General features: G+C 45.8%; 1 protein-coding gene across 2 annotated transcripts in view; it reads right to left on the reverse strand.

Moving 5' to 3' along the window:
• Positions 1–307: 307 nt before the first annotated feature.
• Lgi2 (leucine rich repeat LGI family member 2) overlaps positions 308–15,641 on the reverse strand; it is a 32,835-nt gene continuing 17,501 nt past the window's right edge. The window contains exons 6-7 of one of the 2 annotated variants that reach the window (XM_028765292.1): positions 13,421–13,681; positions 308–5,581 (exon numbers count right to left, since the gene is read on the reverse strand). In XM_028765292.1, coding sequence (XP_028621125.1) covers positions 4,764–5,581; positions 13,421–13,681 — 1,079 coding nt within the window. In that variant the 3' untranslated portion in view covers positions 308–4,763. The remainder of the gene's footprint in view (positions 5,582–13,420; positions 13,682–15,641) is intronic. The other variant, XM_028765293.1, reaches the window with a different exon arrangement.

Here is a 15,641-nt window from a genome sequence, read left to right on the forward strand (position 1 = left end):
TCCCAGATAATCACAAACTCCTGAGAGACTCCTGGAACTCCTAGCCCACCTAGCAGGCTTCTGAGACCACAGATCAGGTAGGAAGTTCTTCAGTGAATATTAATGGCTTTTAAATGAATTCTTAGTTTCCAAGTGAAAACCCAAATGGCCCCCATGGTGCCTATCTTCTGTTTAAACAGCAAGGCAGCCATAGAGATATCTCCGTCCTCCCCAAACGCCTGGCTCTCTGCAGCACCCTTCAGCTCTGTGATCCAGGGGGTACACCCAGTTTTTTTTTTTTAAAGCAGACCAGAGATCAAAGCTGCAATAGGCATTTACTACTTTTTATTCATAGGATTACAGAATATATAGAATTAAGAGGCATATCATGTGTTCAATCTATTTTCCAAAAAGAGCTAAGTAGATACAACTTGAAAACACACCCGCCATTGTCCGCCTACTGTAAAACTTACTTCCATACACGTATAAAGTATTATTTCACCTAAGTTGTGCATTTAAAAGACATAAAAACAGTACCAAATGGCATCTTGGCCTATTTTATCACAGTTCTCGTACATTCCTGATAGTCAGGGGGCTGGATAGGGAATGCGTAGTTTCCCACTAGAAAAAGGTGGCTTCTGGCACAAGCAATGGGACAGGGTAAAGAGCAGAGTGCTCGGCTGAGAGTCCAGCGGCCCAATGATGTCACTGTTACTTGAATCAGCATTCCAGAGGATGCTGTTCAATGATTGGCATGCTGCCGATATGCCTGGTCATTCTACCCTCTGCTAAGGCAACAAAAATTATTAAATTATTAAATTACTCTTTCAAGCTTCTTCCTCCTTCCCCACAAAGCATTCATTCCCTAACCATCATCTGCCCTGCGTTTCTCCCCACTTTTTCCATGGTGCCCCAGATCTAAACTTGTTCTATGCACCTGCTGCTAGGTTGCTGATTCTGCTCTAGCACGCTTTCGAACAAAACCCTTGGCATTGTCTAAGGAAGTAACTTCCGTCCCACAAGGAGTGAAGCCACACGAGGAGTGAGTCTTCTGCAGAAGAGTCAGGAAGCTGCCGTGAGATCTCCTTTAGGGGGCATGCAAACCGGAGAGCCTCCCTCAGACCTTCATCTGGCTTGCATGGAGCTCCCCTAGCCAGAGAAATTTCCATCGTGAGCACTCCTAGCAGCTCAACTTGCAACATCTCACATTGATTTTTTTTTCCCCTAAAAACACACAGCCTCATTCCACGAGAAGAACAACACAACAATGGCCCAGAGCAATTCATCACTGCTCCTGTGTTTGGGGTTTTTAATCTCTCTCTCCTAGAACTCATCGTATCTGGTAGACATCGTGACAAGAACCAGATGTGTCCAGACTCAGCATTCCCTGCATGGCTATGTTCGAGGAGATACAGCCATGCCTGCTAGAAATCCTCCCTAGACAACTGAAGCCATCCACCACTTCTGGAAGGCTTTCTCAAGCCCGGCTAGGCATGTCCCATAGTTCTGAGGTGCTTGCTAATTGTTTGATGGCATTGATGATTGAACGGTGTATATCGGGCATGACTTTCCCCCTGGTTCTTCATTCTTCTTGCACATTTACTTAATCTACAAGAACTGCTGTTGTCTTCACTGTCATGGTAACAGAGTCTGTCTTGGGGCAGGCACAGCAGAGTACGAGAGAGAGAAAACACAGCACCTGCTGTCCACGGGAAAGTTCTAGCTTTGCTGCTTAAAACTGGACAATCTCAGGCAGGCCATCCACTTCGGTTCTGTGTCTACCTCCTTCTCTCTGAAATTAGAATAACACCTGCCCTCCGTAAGCCAAAGAGCTCCATGTGACACATGAGCAGAACACAGATGCACAGCAGGAATGACAGGAAGCTTCCGGGATGCGAGCTGATCTTATCCAAAGCCCAAGAACAAAGTGCTTGTCAGCCCTAAGGTTTATTTTTAGTCTTTATAGAAATCTACTACGGATCCTACAGTCTGAGGACTAACCCTTGCTTTCAGGTTTTGGCCTTAAAGCCACATGACTGATTGGAGGGACCATCTTAGGAGCCCAGCTGCAGAAATGGACAAAGGACAAGCTAAGCAGATGTCAGTGGATGGGTGTTGGGAAGGAAAGAAAGAAGAAATGAGGAGGGAGGAAGGAAGAGTGCGAGAGAGGGAGAAAGGGTGGGAAGAGGGGGGGACCAGTCCCTCTCAGCTGGACAGTCCTGTGCATTTCTCTGCTTTGGGTTCTTGCTATGGCTGTGTGGGTGGGTTTTGTTATTTTACTGGTAGAAAGCATTTTGCAGAAATTGCTTAAAACTTCAGGGATTCTTGGGAGAGAGCAGTAAGATTAATGAAGCAAAGCTTCCTACCTTATGCCAAGAACATCTATGTTGCCTCGCTAAGTTGGCCAGAACAAATATCTCCTCCCATAGCGCAGAACTCAGAAGGCTGCAAACTCCAGTCTTGTATAAACTTGTCTTTAAAAGAAAACTTGGTTGCAGTAGAGCAGAATGCCCATCCTCTCATACCCCAGCCCCACCACCTACCAGGGGTCTTTTATGATCCCCAAATGCTTCATCTGGGTCTGACAGCCTGGCCCACCCCCAAGTCAAACCCCGTATCTTGGCTTTCTGAACTCTAAGCCATGGCCGTGGCAAGTCCCTGGCTTCTCCCTGTGAGGAGGCACAGAGAAGCTGGTGCAAGGCTCTGTAGAGGTGGCACTCTTGGGAGACATCCCTGTGTGTTCCTCTACAAGCGGTGGGAAGTGTAAGTGTTATTTCTACCTGACATCAGTGCTACCAGCCTGTCTGGGGAACCCATGCATGGAGGAACATGGCTCGCCAGTTCTTCAGGGGAAGGAATTAGCAGAAACATCACACTTTCAGCCTCCAATATGGAGAGCTGGGAACTCATGGACAATCCAAATGAACCAAGAAGACAAATGAATGCAAAGAAAGCATAATTTACGCTTAGAACATTAAAACAGACCATTATTTCCATTTGCTTGGCATTTAGCACCAGCGGTGTAAGCAACCACACTATAGAGCCAGAGTTCATTAAAGTCCTTGACCCCCTAGGCTGGAAGCATCAGCCAGGAGTCCTGAGTACCATCAGTGCATAGCTCTCCAGTGTGGCGCACTGATCATTCCCTGCTGCTTACAGTCAGGAAACAACAGATGCATTCACATTTGCGCCATACCCTCTACCTATCTACAGAGTGAGCATGAGATTGACCATAAAAACTACATCATACCGCAGTGGGACAGGGTTACCCTGCAAAACACTCCCCTAAAGCAGCTGCTCAGACAGAATACCCATTGTGCAACCATCGACAAAACCAGACCCCAAGAGCTTCCCTGCTGTTCCCACTGGAGGCCTATTTTGAAATAAGCCACCTGGTCCCACACACAGACCCAGTCTTTGAGATTAAGCTCATCTGGTTCCAGCTGGTCTTGCCTGAAGTTCTACCGGACACCCCACCACTAGTGTATGGCCATGCTTCCTACTGCTAAGTGTCCCAGAAGAGGAAGGTGTGCCCCTGTCTCAAGTATCCAAGCTGCGATTTTGATTTTTGTATGTTTAGAAACTTCAGCAGAGCTGCATGAGCCAGCCACTGTAATACCTACAAGTTAACAAAGGACTGTACCGGGAGGAAGGGAGGCAGGTGGGTAGGTAGGCAGGTTGCTATTCAATCAATTACTTGAAATATTAAGTCGTCCAGAGGGCAAAGACATGCAACAATCAAAGGACCCCCTCTGGGTCTCAAAGCACACGGAGATCTGAGTGAAGTGCCCTCTGACTCCGTAAAATCTCACTTCAAAAACTCTATCCGATGCACAGGAGATGGAAACACCTGTTCCATCCCTCTAAGGGACAGATGAAAAGCACCATTCAGCCTTTGGCCTGTCTGCCAGTTACCCACAAACTGAAAGGACAGGTTCAGAGATTTGAGTGAGCAACAGAGGACATCAAACATGCATGATTGCTCCAGCCACCTCGAGGGTCAACTTTAAACCAAAAAAAAAAAAAAAAAAAGAGGGAAACCCTTTTATCTCGGGCGCGTCCCGTGCTGGCCTAAACACGTGTCACTAGAATATTCTCTCTGTGGCAGAGGAAACGATGTTAAACACTAAGCTGGGAGTGTACTCATGAGGGAGATCCACCCAGATGAGGACAGAGCCGAGGTTCTACACCGAGGAAGATTCTGGAAGACCGGCCTGGCCATGACTTTCAGGAAACTAGGATGGCTCAAAATAGCACTGCGGGGAGTTCTAAGATTTTCAAACAGATTGATCAGTAAATCTTTTCATCTCACTTTCATTTTACTAGTTCTCAGCTGCAAGACTGCTAAGATAGGATAGGAAAGGGCAGTGGGGTTAGACGGGCGGGGACTTTTTGTCTTTCTTGATTTCACTAAAAGGGCTGGCCCATCTTGTCCGCTTTATCCTTTCTTATTGAACATGAAGTAGAAGCACATTGCCTTCTAGATGGTGAAGATGCTGTACTCCTTTCTCAGAAATTACAGGCTTTAAGATGTCGTTTGTAGACAGCAGCCTAGGCCTGTCATGCAATCAGCCAAAAGAAAAATGCAATCCCTGGTTAAAATGTGAATCCTAAAGGTTTGAAAATGTCTAACTATTTCCCCCAGTGCATTATGAATTTTAATTTCAGAGCTCTGAGCCTGGCTTACTTTATGATTTTCTTTTTTTAAATTTTATTTCTTCTTGGTCCTCTCTCTCTTGTGAGAGCTAACACTACACATCTTTGAAATCCTTCCAATCACACCTTCACAAACTTAAATCAACAATGATATGTTCAAAAATCTTTGTCTTCCCTTTGAAACTAGATGCAAAAAAGAAATCTCTCCTGTCGGTGGAGACGGCTGTGAAGGACCGGGGAGCCTGCACATAGATTTCTTTAAACTTTTTAAACTGCTGTTTCTCTTTATCCCACTGATATATCTGTGAGAATGTGTAGTCACTCCCCAGGGCCAGGTAGTGGTTATCTTTGAAGGAGAAGGGCTGCAAGGTCATGGCCCCCCGGGATGGAAGAGCCTGGACCTCCACAAACTGCTTACTGTTCCACCGCATGACTCGAGAGTCCCCAATGAACCGGGTGAGAGAAAGGTAGAGGCTGTTCTGCATTCGGAAGCTCTTCACAGCCAGCACATCCTCCATGTTGGGGATGTCACCATGGGGGACAAACTTCTTGGAACTTTTATTCCACTGCAAGATGATGGGGACCTGGGAGCGGCTAGACAGGATGAGGTGTGACTTCCCGTCGATGTCGACAAACTCTGCATCCGTGTCCCTGAACCACTCGTGCAGCGACTGGTAGGAGTAAAACCCTTTGCTGTTCCACTTGTAAACTGTGGACAGTCCCGCTTTCGAACTGTCGGCGATGATGAAGAAGGTCTCATCGTCGATCTCAAACAGCTCGATGTCATTGGGCTTGGAGATTCGAGACACCTCTATGTCCTGGAATTTGACAAACTTTGTCCAGCTCTCATCGTATTTGTAAATGTGAGAGCCACCGAAGAGTTGGGCCACCACCACAAAGACCTGGTCGTCGATGAGGATGGCCTTGCAGCCCACAATGGACTGGCCTGTGGCCAAAGGAAAGAGGTGTTAGTATGGCTGTGCATAAACCCAAACGTGTTTAAAGCAAGGCCTGGAAGAGATACCTGGATACTAAATTGGGAGACCAGATGTTCATGTTTACTCTCTTACACAGGGACCCTTGGGAAAGAGGAAGGCGGCAGCTTGCAGTTGGGGTCTGAAACAGCCAAGCAGACCAATGGAAAGCCAGGGCTCTAGAAACCTGACCTCAGTTAGATTTAAAACAAATGTTCGTGTAGAAACAGTGAGGTTGGTATCTTAGCTATGCTTTCTATTGTGGTGATAAAGACATCATGACCATGACCAAAAGCAACTTGCAGAAGAAAGGCTTTATTTGATCTTCGATTCCACATTCTACTCCATCACTGAGGGCAGTCAGGGCAGGAACCTGGAGGAGGAATTAGAGCAGAAACTATGGAGGAAGGCAGCTTACTGGCTTGATCCTTGTGGTTTGTTCAACCTGCTTTTTTAAACCATCCAGGACCCCCTCCCCCCCCCCCATATCAATCATCAATCAAGAAAATGCTGTACAGATACACAGACACACATGGCTTCAGGACAGTCTTACGGATACAGTTTCCTCTTCCCAGATATGTTTAGATTTGTGTCAAGTGACAAAAACCAACCAGGACAAGTCACTGGGAACACTGGGGAAGATACAGAAGAGAGCTTGCAGCTGGGATCTGAGACAGCCAAACAGACCATGTGAGAGGAAAGGTGGGGCTCTAGGAAAACCAACCAAGCAAGTCTTGGACAGGTCCCACAGATTCCTCTGGGGACTGTACTGGCTGGTTTTATGTCAACTTGACACAAGCTAGAGCCACCAGAGAGGAGGGAGCCTCAATTAAGAAAACACCTCCATAAGATCATATTGTAGGCAAGACTGTAGGGTATTTTCTTAATTGGTAGGGGAAGGGCCAGCCCATTCATTATGGGTGATGCCATCCCTGGACTGGTAGTCCTGGATTCTATAAGAAAGCAGGCTAACAAAGCCATAGGGAGCAAGCCAGTAAGCCAGTGAGCAGCACTCCTTCATGCCTTCTAAATCAGCTCCCGCCTGCCTGGCTTGAGTTACTCTCCTGACTTCCTTTGATGATGAAAATAAGCTGAATAAACCCTTTCCTCTTCCAAGTTGCTTTGGTCATGGTGCTTTATCACAGTACTAGAAACCCAAGCTAAGACAGGGAACATGAACCATTGCCCTTTCTCTAAGTAAACTTGTCAACTGCATCGGTAGTTACACCTTTCTTGCATTTCGATGCAGTCTTGCATCAAAGACATTTAAGGATAACAAACTAAATTGTGGATAAAAACGACTCCAAAAAAATTCCTCAGCTATTTTAGAAAAGGGACCACCCTAAGGCACCCCAAGGGAGGATGACTGGAAATTGGTAAGTCAAGGATTAGAAGTCCAGATGTGGAGACGGCTGCCAGTCTGCTTGGCTCCTTTCTAGTGGGCAGCTTTACTTTCGCTTACCCTCCTGTTAAAAATAAACAGACTACTCGTTCTAGCTGTGCCCCTCTGTGAGTTCTTCTCCCTCAGGAGCCCAGGAATCAAGATTTCTGCCATGGCTGGGGCTAGGGGGAATTCAGGAGTAGGGATTTCTCCATCTATAACAACCTTGAGGGAATTGTGTCAGGAAGTAGGAGAGGTAGCTAGGTCACTCATGATTAGAATGACCCTGACAAAAGAAATCCTAGGGACCTCCTCCTGCCTTTCACCATGAAGAGACTGGGCCAGGACTGGGATGGAGTACAAATGAACTGAAAGACTAGGGAAATGGCTCTGGGCATAAGCACAAGGACCTAAGGTCAAATCTCACAGTCCTAGAGTCCTGTGCTTCTATAGCAAGATGAGAGACAGAAACAGGGGGAGCTCTCCAGCTAGCTAGCCTAGCATAGACAAACAACAAAAGAGAAATCTGTCTCAAACGACATGAAAGGTGAGGATGGACATTCAAAGTTGTCTTCTGACCCCCACACATGCAACGTGGCACACATGTGCTTGTACTCACAGACATAAGCACTCATATACCACACACATGTATGCACATGCACGCACACACACGTTCACACACACATAGCCATGAAGGGTGATCTTGCACCAGACATGAAATCTGCTGGTATCTTGATCTTGGATGTCTCAGACTCCAGATCTTGAGAAAGAAATTTCTGATGCTTATATGCCTTCCTGTAATAGCAGCACTAAATATACCAAGACAGTCTTATTGAAAGCATCATTACACACAGCAGCTGAAAGGTGGATGCTATAGCCAGGCTTCCACAGACAGATGAAGGGATAAACCAACTGCGGTCCATGAACTCCAAGAATAGTATTCAGCCTCCAAGAGGAAGGAAAGCCTGATGTTTAGTACAACACAGACTGGCCTTGAGGACATTCTGCTAAGTGAATAAAGCCAGCCATGAAAGGATAAAGCTGTCAATCCACTTGCAGGTGGAGTCACAGGCACAAAGGCTGGACATAAAGGGGCGGGGAGGGGAAAGAGCTACTGTTTAGTAGCTACACTGTGAAAGAGACACGACAACTGATCAGCCACAATGCCAGTGCACCTAACACCACAGCACAGTACACAAGAAGCGGTCAGAATGGTGTTTTGCACTGCATGTCTCCAGGAGGTCCTCAGGGCCTCCTCTGAAGACATTAAAGGGTGTGCAAGACCCTTAGTGCATGGCGCTGGCACACAGGAGTGGCATCACACGGTAAGTGACTTATCACAAATGACCCACTCCAGCTCTGCTCTGGGTTCCCACTGACATTCTTTCTACACTGGACTCCCATCCCCCACTGAAGAAGGCCACCTACCAAAGATGACTGCCCCTCCTTCGAAATCATAATAAGTTTTGTCTTTCTTTTAATTTTCCCGGTAATTTGACCAAAGTGAATTTGGTCTGTAAATTACAAGGATAATGACCCAATTTCTATCTTGAAGATTAGCTTTGGGGCTAATCAGTGCCTTTCAAAAAGGGATTTATTTTTCTCTTTTATTGTGCTGAACTTCCTGCAGCCTGATCTCTTGCCTTTGTTTGAAATGAACTCTAGCATTGTTTTGTTTGTTTGTTTTGTTTTGTTTGTTTGTGTGTTTGTTTTTTGAGGACAAAAGTGATGTTCACCAAAGCAGAATTTGAAATAACCACAGGTAAAACGTAGATAGTGGGTCCTTGTAACCATGGTAACCAGGTACTAGCCTAAGCACTTTCACCTGTTTACTCCCTCTCTGCAATCACCAGCCTAAGCACTTTCACCTGTTTACTCCCTCTCTGCAATCACCGCTAGAGACAGTACAAGTCTTACTAGCATGTTCATCTTGACAATAAGACACAGCAAGGTCAAGCATTTCATATAAAGTCACACAGCCAGTATGTGATAGTGCCTGGGTTTTAAATCTAGGTCACCCATACTCCATCACTAAAGACATAACCAAAATTAAAATCTATGCTGAAACCAACACTAATTGGTAAATATTAACATTTTGATATAATTCCTTAATGTTTAATCCATTATTAATACTTACCTATCACTATAGCAAATATACTTCTTTAAAAACATTGGGGTTTATACTATATACATCCTTTTAAAAACCTACTTTTACATGTACGTACATAGGTATCTGTGTGTGCTTAGTTATAGTTTCTCATTGCAAGCCCCAGGCATCCAGCTGTCTCTGCCTCCTCAGTGCTGCCATTATAAGCACAAGGCACCACATCTGTCTTTTTGTTTTAAATGTGGGTTCTGAGGATCAAACTCAGGCTCTCATCCTTGCCAGTAACGCTTTCCCAACTGATCTGTCTCCCATCCTTAGAACTTACTTTTTTTTTTCCCCCACTGAACCTGTATGCTATCTTCTACAACTAGACTTTTAAAAATTACTATATAGTGGTGCTAGAGAGATGGCTTAGAGTTTAAGAGCATTTGATGTTTTTTTCCAGAGGACCTCAGGTTAGGTTCTAAGCACCCACATTGCAGCCATCTGTAATTCCAGTTCCAGGGATCCTGGGCCATCTTCTGGGCTCTGTGGTCACTAGAATGCAAGTGGTACGCATACACACAGGGAGGCAAAACATCCATAAAAATAAAGTGTAATAAAACTAAGAGAGAAAAAACACAGTACTATGCAATAGTATCACATGAATTAATTATATAGCATGAATGCACCAAATCCTACTTAACTGATCCTGTACTGCAGGACAAAGCAGGTCGTTCTAGTTTTTCATTATTGATCATTCCTTTCACATACTGTTAAATAAACATGCTTTGAAAACCTCTGACAGTGTTCTCCCATGTAAGACTCTGCTAGCATGAATGCTGGGTGTCTTCTTTAAGGCTTTAGGACTTGAACTATCCGAGTGTTCTTCAAGAACTCCCACCCTACAAACAGCAATTCCTAAATCAAGCTTCTGTTCTTCCTGGGATGGAGAGATGGACTACAGAGGTTCCTGTCCCTGAAGGAGGCCTTAGAAAAGTCTGTCTGTCCTAGTGAAGGATTTCAATCCCACTGTCCAGGTGACCAGTCCCTGAGAGTGTCAGCAGCAAGAGATTGTGTGTGTGTGTGTGTACTATACACTCATCTGTCTATCTGTCTGACTGTCTGACTGTTAGTATAGGAACAAAAATTACAAGTCTAAATACACAGAAGTCACAAAACAATAAAAATACAAAAAGGGCAACCGAGGAGGAGAGAAACCAGTGGACACTGACATGAACATGACCATTGGGTTTCTCACTGGAGACAAAGGAACACCAGGGCCCCAGAAGAGAAACTAGGTGCCTCTCTGATTCCTCCGAAACCCCAACAGGCACATGTTGAGAACAAACTGAGCAGCTTGTTCTGACTTTAGAATCACCCATGACAAAGCAAGACAATGAAAGAAGAAGGCCCCACCCAAGTAGGGAAGAACCATCCACTCTCTCTCTCCCTTACTCTTGTTCGAGGCCAGTGGCTCCACGCGTGGCTTTGCGTGACCACCCAAGCCAGAAGAACTCTTTCACACCAAACTAAACTTCAGCTACCAAGACAGGCACACACTCTCCTCTGCCTGAACAATTCATTCTCAGGCAGTCTCCGCCAGTTCTGGGGTTTTCTGTGCCTATAAAAGTCTCAGAAGTCTTAGCTGAAGTCAGAAAGGTGGGGTCTCTGATGGAGGAGAGCTGGTTCCATTTCATCCCTGGTGGATAAAGCCTCAGAGTCTCCCCTTACATAAGATACCCATTACATCCGTTTGAGACTGCCAAAAAACTACACTAATCCCATTACACAGACAAAATAGAAGCCATAAAATTCCCACTGTACAGATGAAACAAACATGTGAACACTAATGAACTTGCCCAAATACTATGTCCCCACCAGGAAGAACACAGCTGGCTCGGAGGAAGTGCCCAATAAATGAAGAACGAATGATTTACAGTTGCCACCAGTGCTAGAGTAAAAAAACAAAAAAAAGAATAAGATCTCTTGGTGGAAGAGAAATCTACTCTACCAGCTGAGCTGGGTCAAACACCTTGGCTAAAGAACCACCTCTGGAGAAGAAGGCTCACCTTAAGCTATGCTAATGAGTTAGGTGGACTAATTAGTCCTTTAATGAGATTTTCCCTTCCCAGAATTCTTACTCTTAGTGAAGAAGCTTCCAGACCCAGGCCACAGCCAAGTAGGTTCACAAGTCTGATTTTCTGAATTGTTCAGATAAGGGTCTAACTTTTCCTGCTCTTCTCTCTTTTCTGAGTCTGCTTTCCTCAACTCTTTAGCCTTTGACTTCTTCCTTACCCTTCCTCTAAAGCTTTCCTCCCCACCACATGGCCTCTTGCTTGCCTGTATCAGACCACACCAGCTTAAACCACATGACCTCCTCTTCTCCTTCATTTGCCCCTCCAGGCAGCTGCTGAGACTCAGAGCCCATGTGCCCCGTGCTTCTCCTTTTAATACTAATAAAATCCCCCTTGTGCTTACATTGAGCTCATTCTTGAAACCTTTTATTAAGGAGACTAAGAACCCTAAAGGCAGCTGCAGTGAGTGAACAGCGATGCTACTCCTCTCTGTCCTCATCGGACTGGGATGGCGACACACATAGGGATAGGTTCTGTCCCTCAATGAACAGAGTAGGTCACCTGTAAAGCTCTGCTGACTGCACTGTCACACGGGCAGGAGCCAGCCCACGCATCCCCCGGCAAGCTCTAAACACAGAACCACACGGCCAACTCCACCAGGATATCAAGTTCTTCATCATCCTCTCTTTCCCCTGCCGTGGTCCAGGTTCAAGGTCCTTCATGCAGATCTGCACCGAGACTGTGCTTCCGGACCCTACTCCAAGGACAGCGTGCTCCATCACAGAAGGCCAGGTGGCTGTGGCAGCCGCAACTAGCTCATCTTCGAGCTAGTGGCCTCTCCTGGGCATCGGGGCTCATGATTACACTCATTAGTGGCCCATCCCCCAGGGGTGAAGTGCCACTGCTTCTGCCTACCTATGCGCTTGCATTTGCTGTACAGACACTTGTGCCTGAGAAACTCCTAGGATCTTCCCAACCCAGAATTTGTACCATGATCTACTCCAGAGAAACAGTTCAATGCCTCCTGGAGCCTGGGCAGGAAGTCTCTTGAAGGACAATGGCCCACCTTTCACAGGGCTGTTTCTAAGCACCAGTACCAGTTATACTGACAGGCCGAGAAGAATGAAAAATTGTTTCTATCCTAATTTTATCCATTTATTTAAAGAACAAGCAGATAGTTTGTTTTTAGCATCATTAAAACCCTGGGAACTCACGCCTGCACCAAAAGAAGCCAAAAGTCTGGATTTATGACCAGTCCATTCTCATTGCTATGCTTTTACAAGTGTGAGCAGTGATCATCACGACCCAGCAGGGGAGCATGGGAGCAAGCGATGGGAGAAGGGGTGGTGTGTGTGTGTGCATGTGTGTCTGTGTATGTATGTGTGTGTGCATGTGTGTGTGCATGTGTGTCTGTGTATGTATGTGTGTATATGTGTGTTAGTGTGTTTGTGTATGTATGTGTATATGTGTGTGTATGTGTATGTATGTGTGTGTGTCTGTCTGTGTATGTATATATGTGTGTCTGTGTATGTATGTGTGTGTGTGTGTCTGTCTGTGTATGTGTGTGTGTGTGTGTATCTGTCTGTGTATGTATGTGTGTGTGTGTATCCGTGTGTGTGTGTCTGTATATGTATGTGTGTGTGTGTATCTGTCTGTGTATGTATGTGTATGTGTGTGTATCTGTGTGTGTCTGTGTATGTATGTGTGTGTGTGTGTATCTGTCTGTGTATGTATGTGTGTGTGTGTATTTGTGTGTGTGTCTGTATATGTATGTGTGTGTGTATCTGTCTGTGTATGTATGTGTATGTGTGTGTGTGTGTATCTGTGTGTGTGTCTGTGTATGTATGTGTGTGTGTCTGTGTATGTGTGTGTGTCTGTGTATGTATGTGTGTGTGTCTCTGTGTGTGTGTGTGTGTGTGTGTGTGTGTGTGTTAGTTCATTAGTAAATAATCAGCCTAACAAAAACAAAGCTGGGTCTGAACTCTTAAGGCCACCTTAAGTATGCCAGACCATGGGATTGCCATGTGACTTTCTTACCATGGAAAGAAAGCTTTTCACCTTTCTCATGGAGTCACCACCTCCTCTTTCCCAAAGGGATCACCACCAGTGAGAAATCACCACCTGAAATTCTAGAATTGCCAATCTCTGACCATATGGAGAAAACATTAGAGGGACCATTAGTGTGGACTGGAATGTGCCTCCCCCCAAGTTAGGGAATCGAGCCTTTCCTTGACTATGGCAGGGGATACTTCTTTTCACAACACACCTGTGATGTTGTCATAACTCCGGAAATTCATTTCTATGTGGTCCCACTCCAACACCATGCAGTTCTCCATGCTGGGCTGAGCGATGGCCACATACACATCGTTCTTGGAGTTGAACGTGTCTACTGACACCGACTGGTACGGCAGAGTCTGATGAACGACAAAATCTGAGAGTGGGTGTTGAAAAAGAAATATTAGTTCGTACAATCCCAGAGAGAATCCCAGCTGCCATCCTCTCTGCTTTGCAACACCAGTCTGGGGACCTGGGAAGGGGCAAGCCACTCCACACTGCCCTGTGGGACGTTTTGCTCCGTAGATTCTGAAAGATGGGACTGTCAGGTCAGTGCAGTTTTTGATACTGCTTCCTGGAGATACTCTCCCAAGTTACTAACAAGGGCTCAACAGTCTAAGCAAATGTGAGAGGCCTGGCTTTCAGAAAGCCAGGGCAGGAAGAAAGGGGCAGGAAATTCATGAAGCTGGCATGCAAATTACTCTGTGACAGGGGATGCTGTGTTCTAGTTAACTTCTGAGAAGGCTAAGCCTCTAGCCCTCTCAGAACAGCCCCTGAAAGAAACAAGCTGCCTGAACATGGTTTGATGATATTCTTCTCAAACTCACCCAACACTGGGCCCTTGTGATCGCCTGTGAGTTACATACAGTTTCACAAACCCCTACCAAGAAACAGCACCCCTGCTGGCCAAAGTGAGTACTACACTCCAAACTTGGGATGCATCCGTTTGGAAATACCTTCTTCAGGGGTCTTAGAGGTTTCTGAAGGGTCCCTGGGGAAGTTGAGGGGGATCTAAATGAGCTCCCTAGACACTGGTCTTGATGTCCCATGCCTAGGGTCTGAGCATAGCAGTAAGCAGGCACAGAACTTTGCAGCAACTTGTATGGCACAATGGCATGGGCTCTCCTCATTCCTGAGGATTAAGTGTTCCTCACCCACATAGAGCCCTTAAGTGACAACCAACTCTCTGTGAAAGTTTGGCTATGGTACAGAATTGCCAAGGGATGGGGGGGAGGGGGAATGCCTACAATGCTAGCATAGCTTGTAAGTGGGAGAATTAGAAATCTAAAAAAGAAATAATTTTTTAAAACACACACACACACACACACACAGCAGGATGTGTGGAGAATGCCTCTAATCCCAGTCCTCAGGAGGCAGAGGCAGGTGGATTTCTGTGAGTCCAAGACCAGCCTGGTCTTACATAGCAAGCTCCAGGTCAGTTAGGGCTACACAGTGAGACCCTGTTTCAAAAAACAAACAAACAAAAACTTACAACAAATGGTAAAACAAACAAAAAAAAGAACCCCAGAGACTAAGGAGTTCTTCTGGCCAGAAATGTTCCAACATGTGCAGGCCCCTTGGTTATACATCCAGGAGATCGTGGGTTTTGTCCAGCACTTTCTCACCTAATCCTTAACCATCTTAACTCAAAGTTCATGTCACCAACAAGGCCATCGCTGACCAGACCCAATACTAGCTGGGCTCATCCCTGGACACTGAGGTTTAAGTCTTAAGCATATGGCTCCAAACAATAATGCCAGAGTCCCACTTGGAGACAATATGTTATCAAAGAAGTCACCCAAGCCACTCATGGAGGCAGCCCGTTTGATCAGAGGCAGAAAAAGAGACAGCAGCAGGGGTGGCAGCTGAGGTGGCAGGTGTGAAGGAAGGGTGAGAAGGGTTAGGAAAGGCAGGTGGCAGGAAAGTCAGGGTTCCAGGGACAAGGACTGTGCGAGGTATGAAGACAAGTCTTGTGCCTGGAGGGAAATGGCCTGAAGCTACTTCCTATCCTTAAGACTTAGGACTTTAAGACCTGCCAGGCAGCGGTGGTGCACGCCTTTAATCCCAGCACTTGGGAGGCAGAGGCAGGCGGATTTCTGAGTTCGAGGCCAGCCTGGTCTACAGAGTGAGTTGCAAGACAGCCAGGGCTACACAGAGAGACCCTGTCTCGAAAAAACAAAAAAGAAAGAAAGAAAGAAAGAAAGAAAGAAAGAAAGAAAGGAAGGAAGGAAGGAAGGAAGGAAGGAAGGAAGGAAGGAAGGAAGAAAGGAAGAAAGACCCACAAAGATACTCGTAAAACCACAAAATCAGAAACCATAATATACAAGCAAAAGACCAGTTGACCAAAAAAAATCCAATCAAAGCAATATGAAACAAAATGTCTACAAAACATTATTGAGTTCATTGTGTGTTGACCATCTACTACTGCTGGG

This window comes from Grammomys surdaster, unplaced genomic scaffold (assembly GCF_004785775.1).
Source record: "Grammomys surdaster isolate TR1022 unplaced genomic scaffold, NIH_TR_1.0 150, whole genome shotgun sequence".
Lineage (NCBI taxonomy): Eukaryota > Metazoa > Chordata > Mammalia > Rodentia > Muridae > Grammomys > Grammomys surdaster.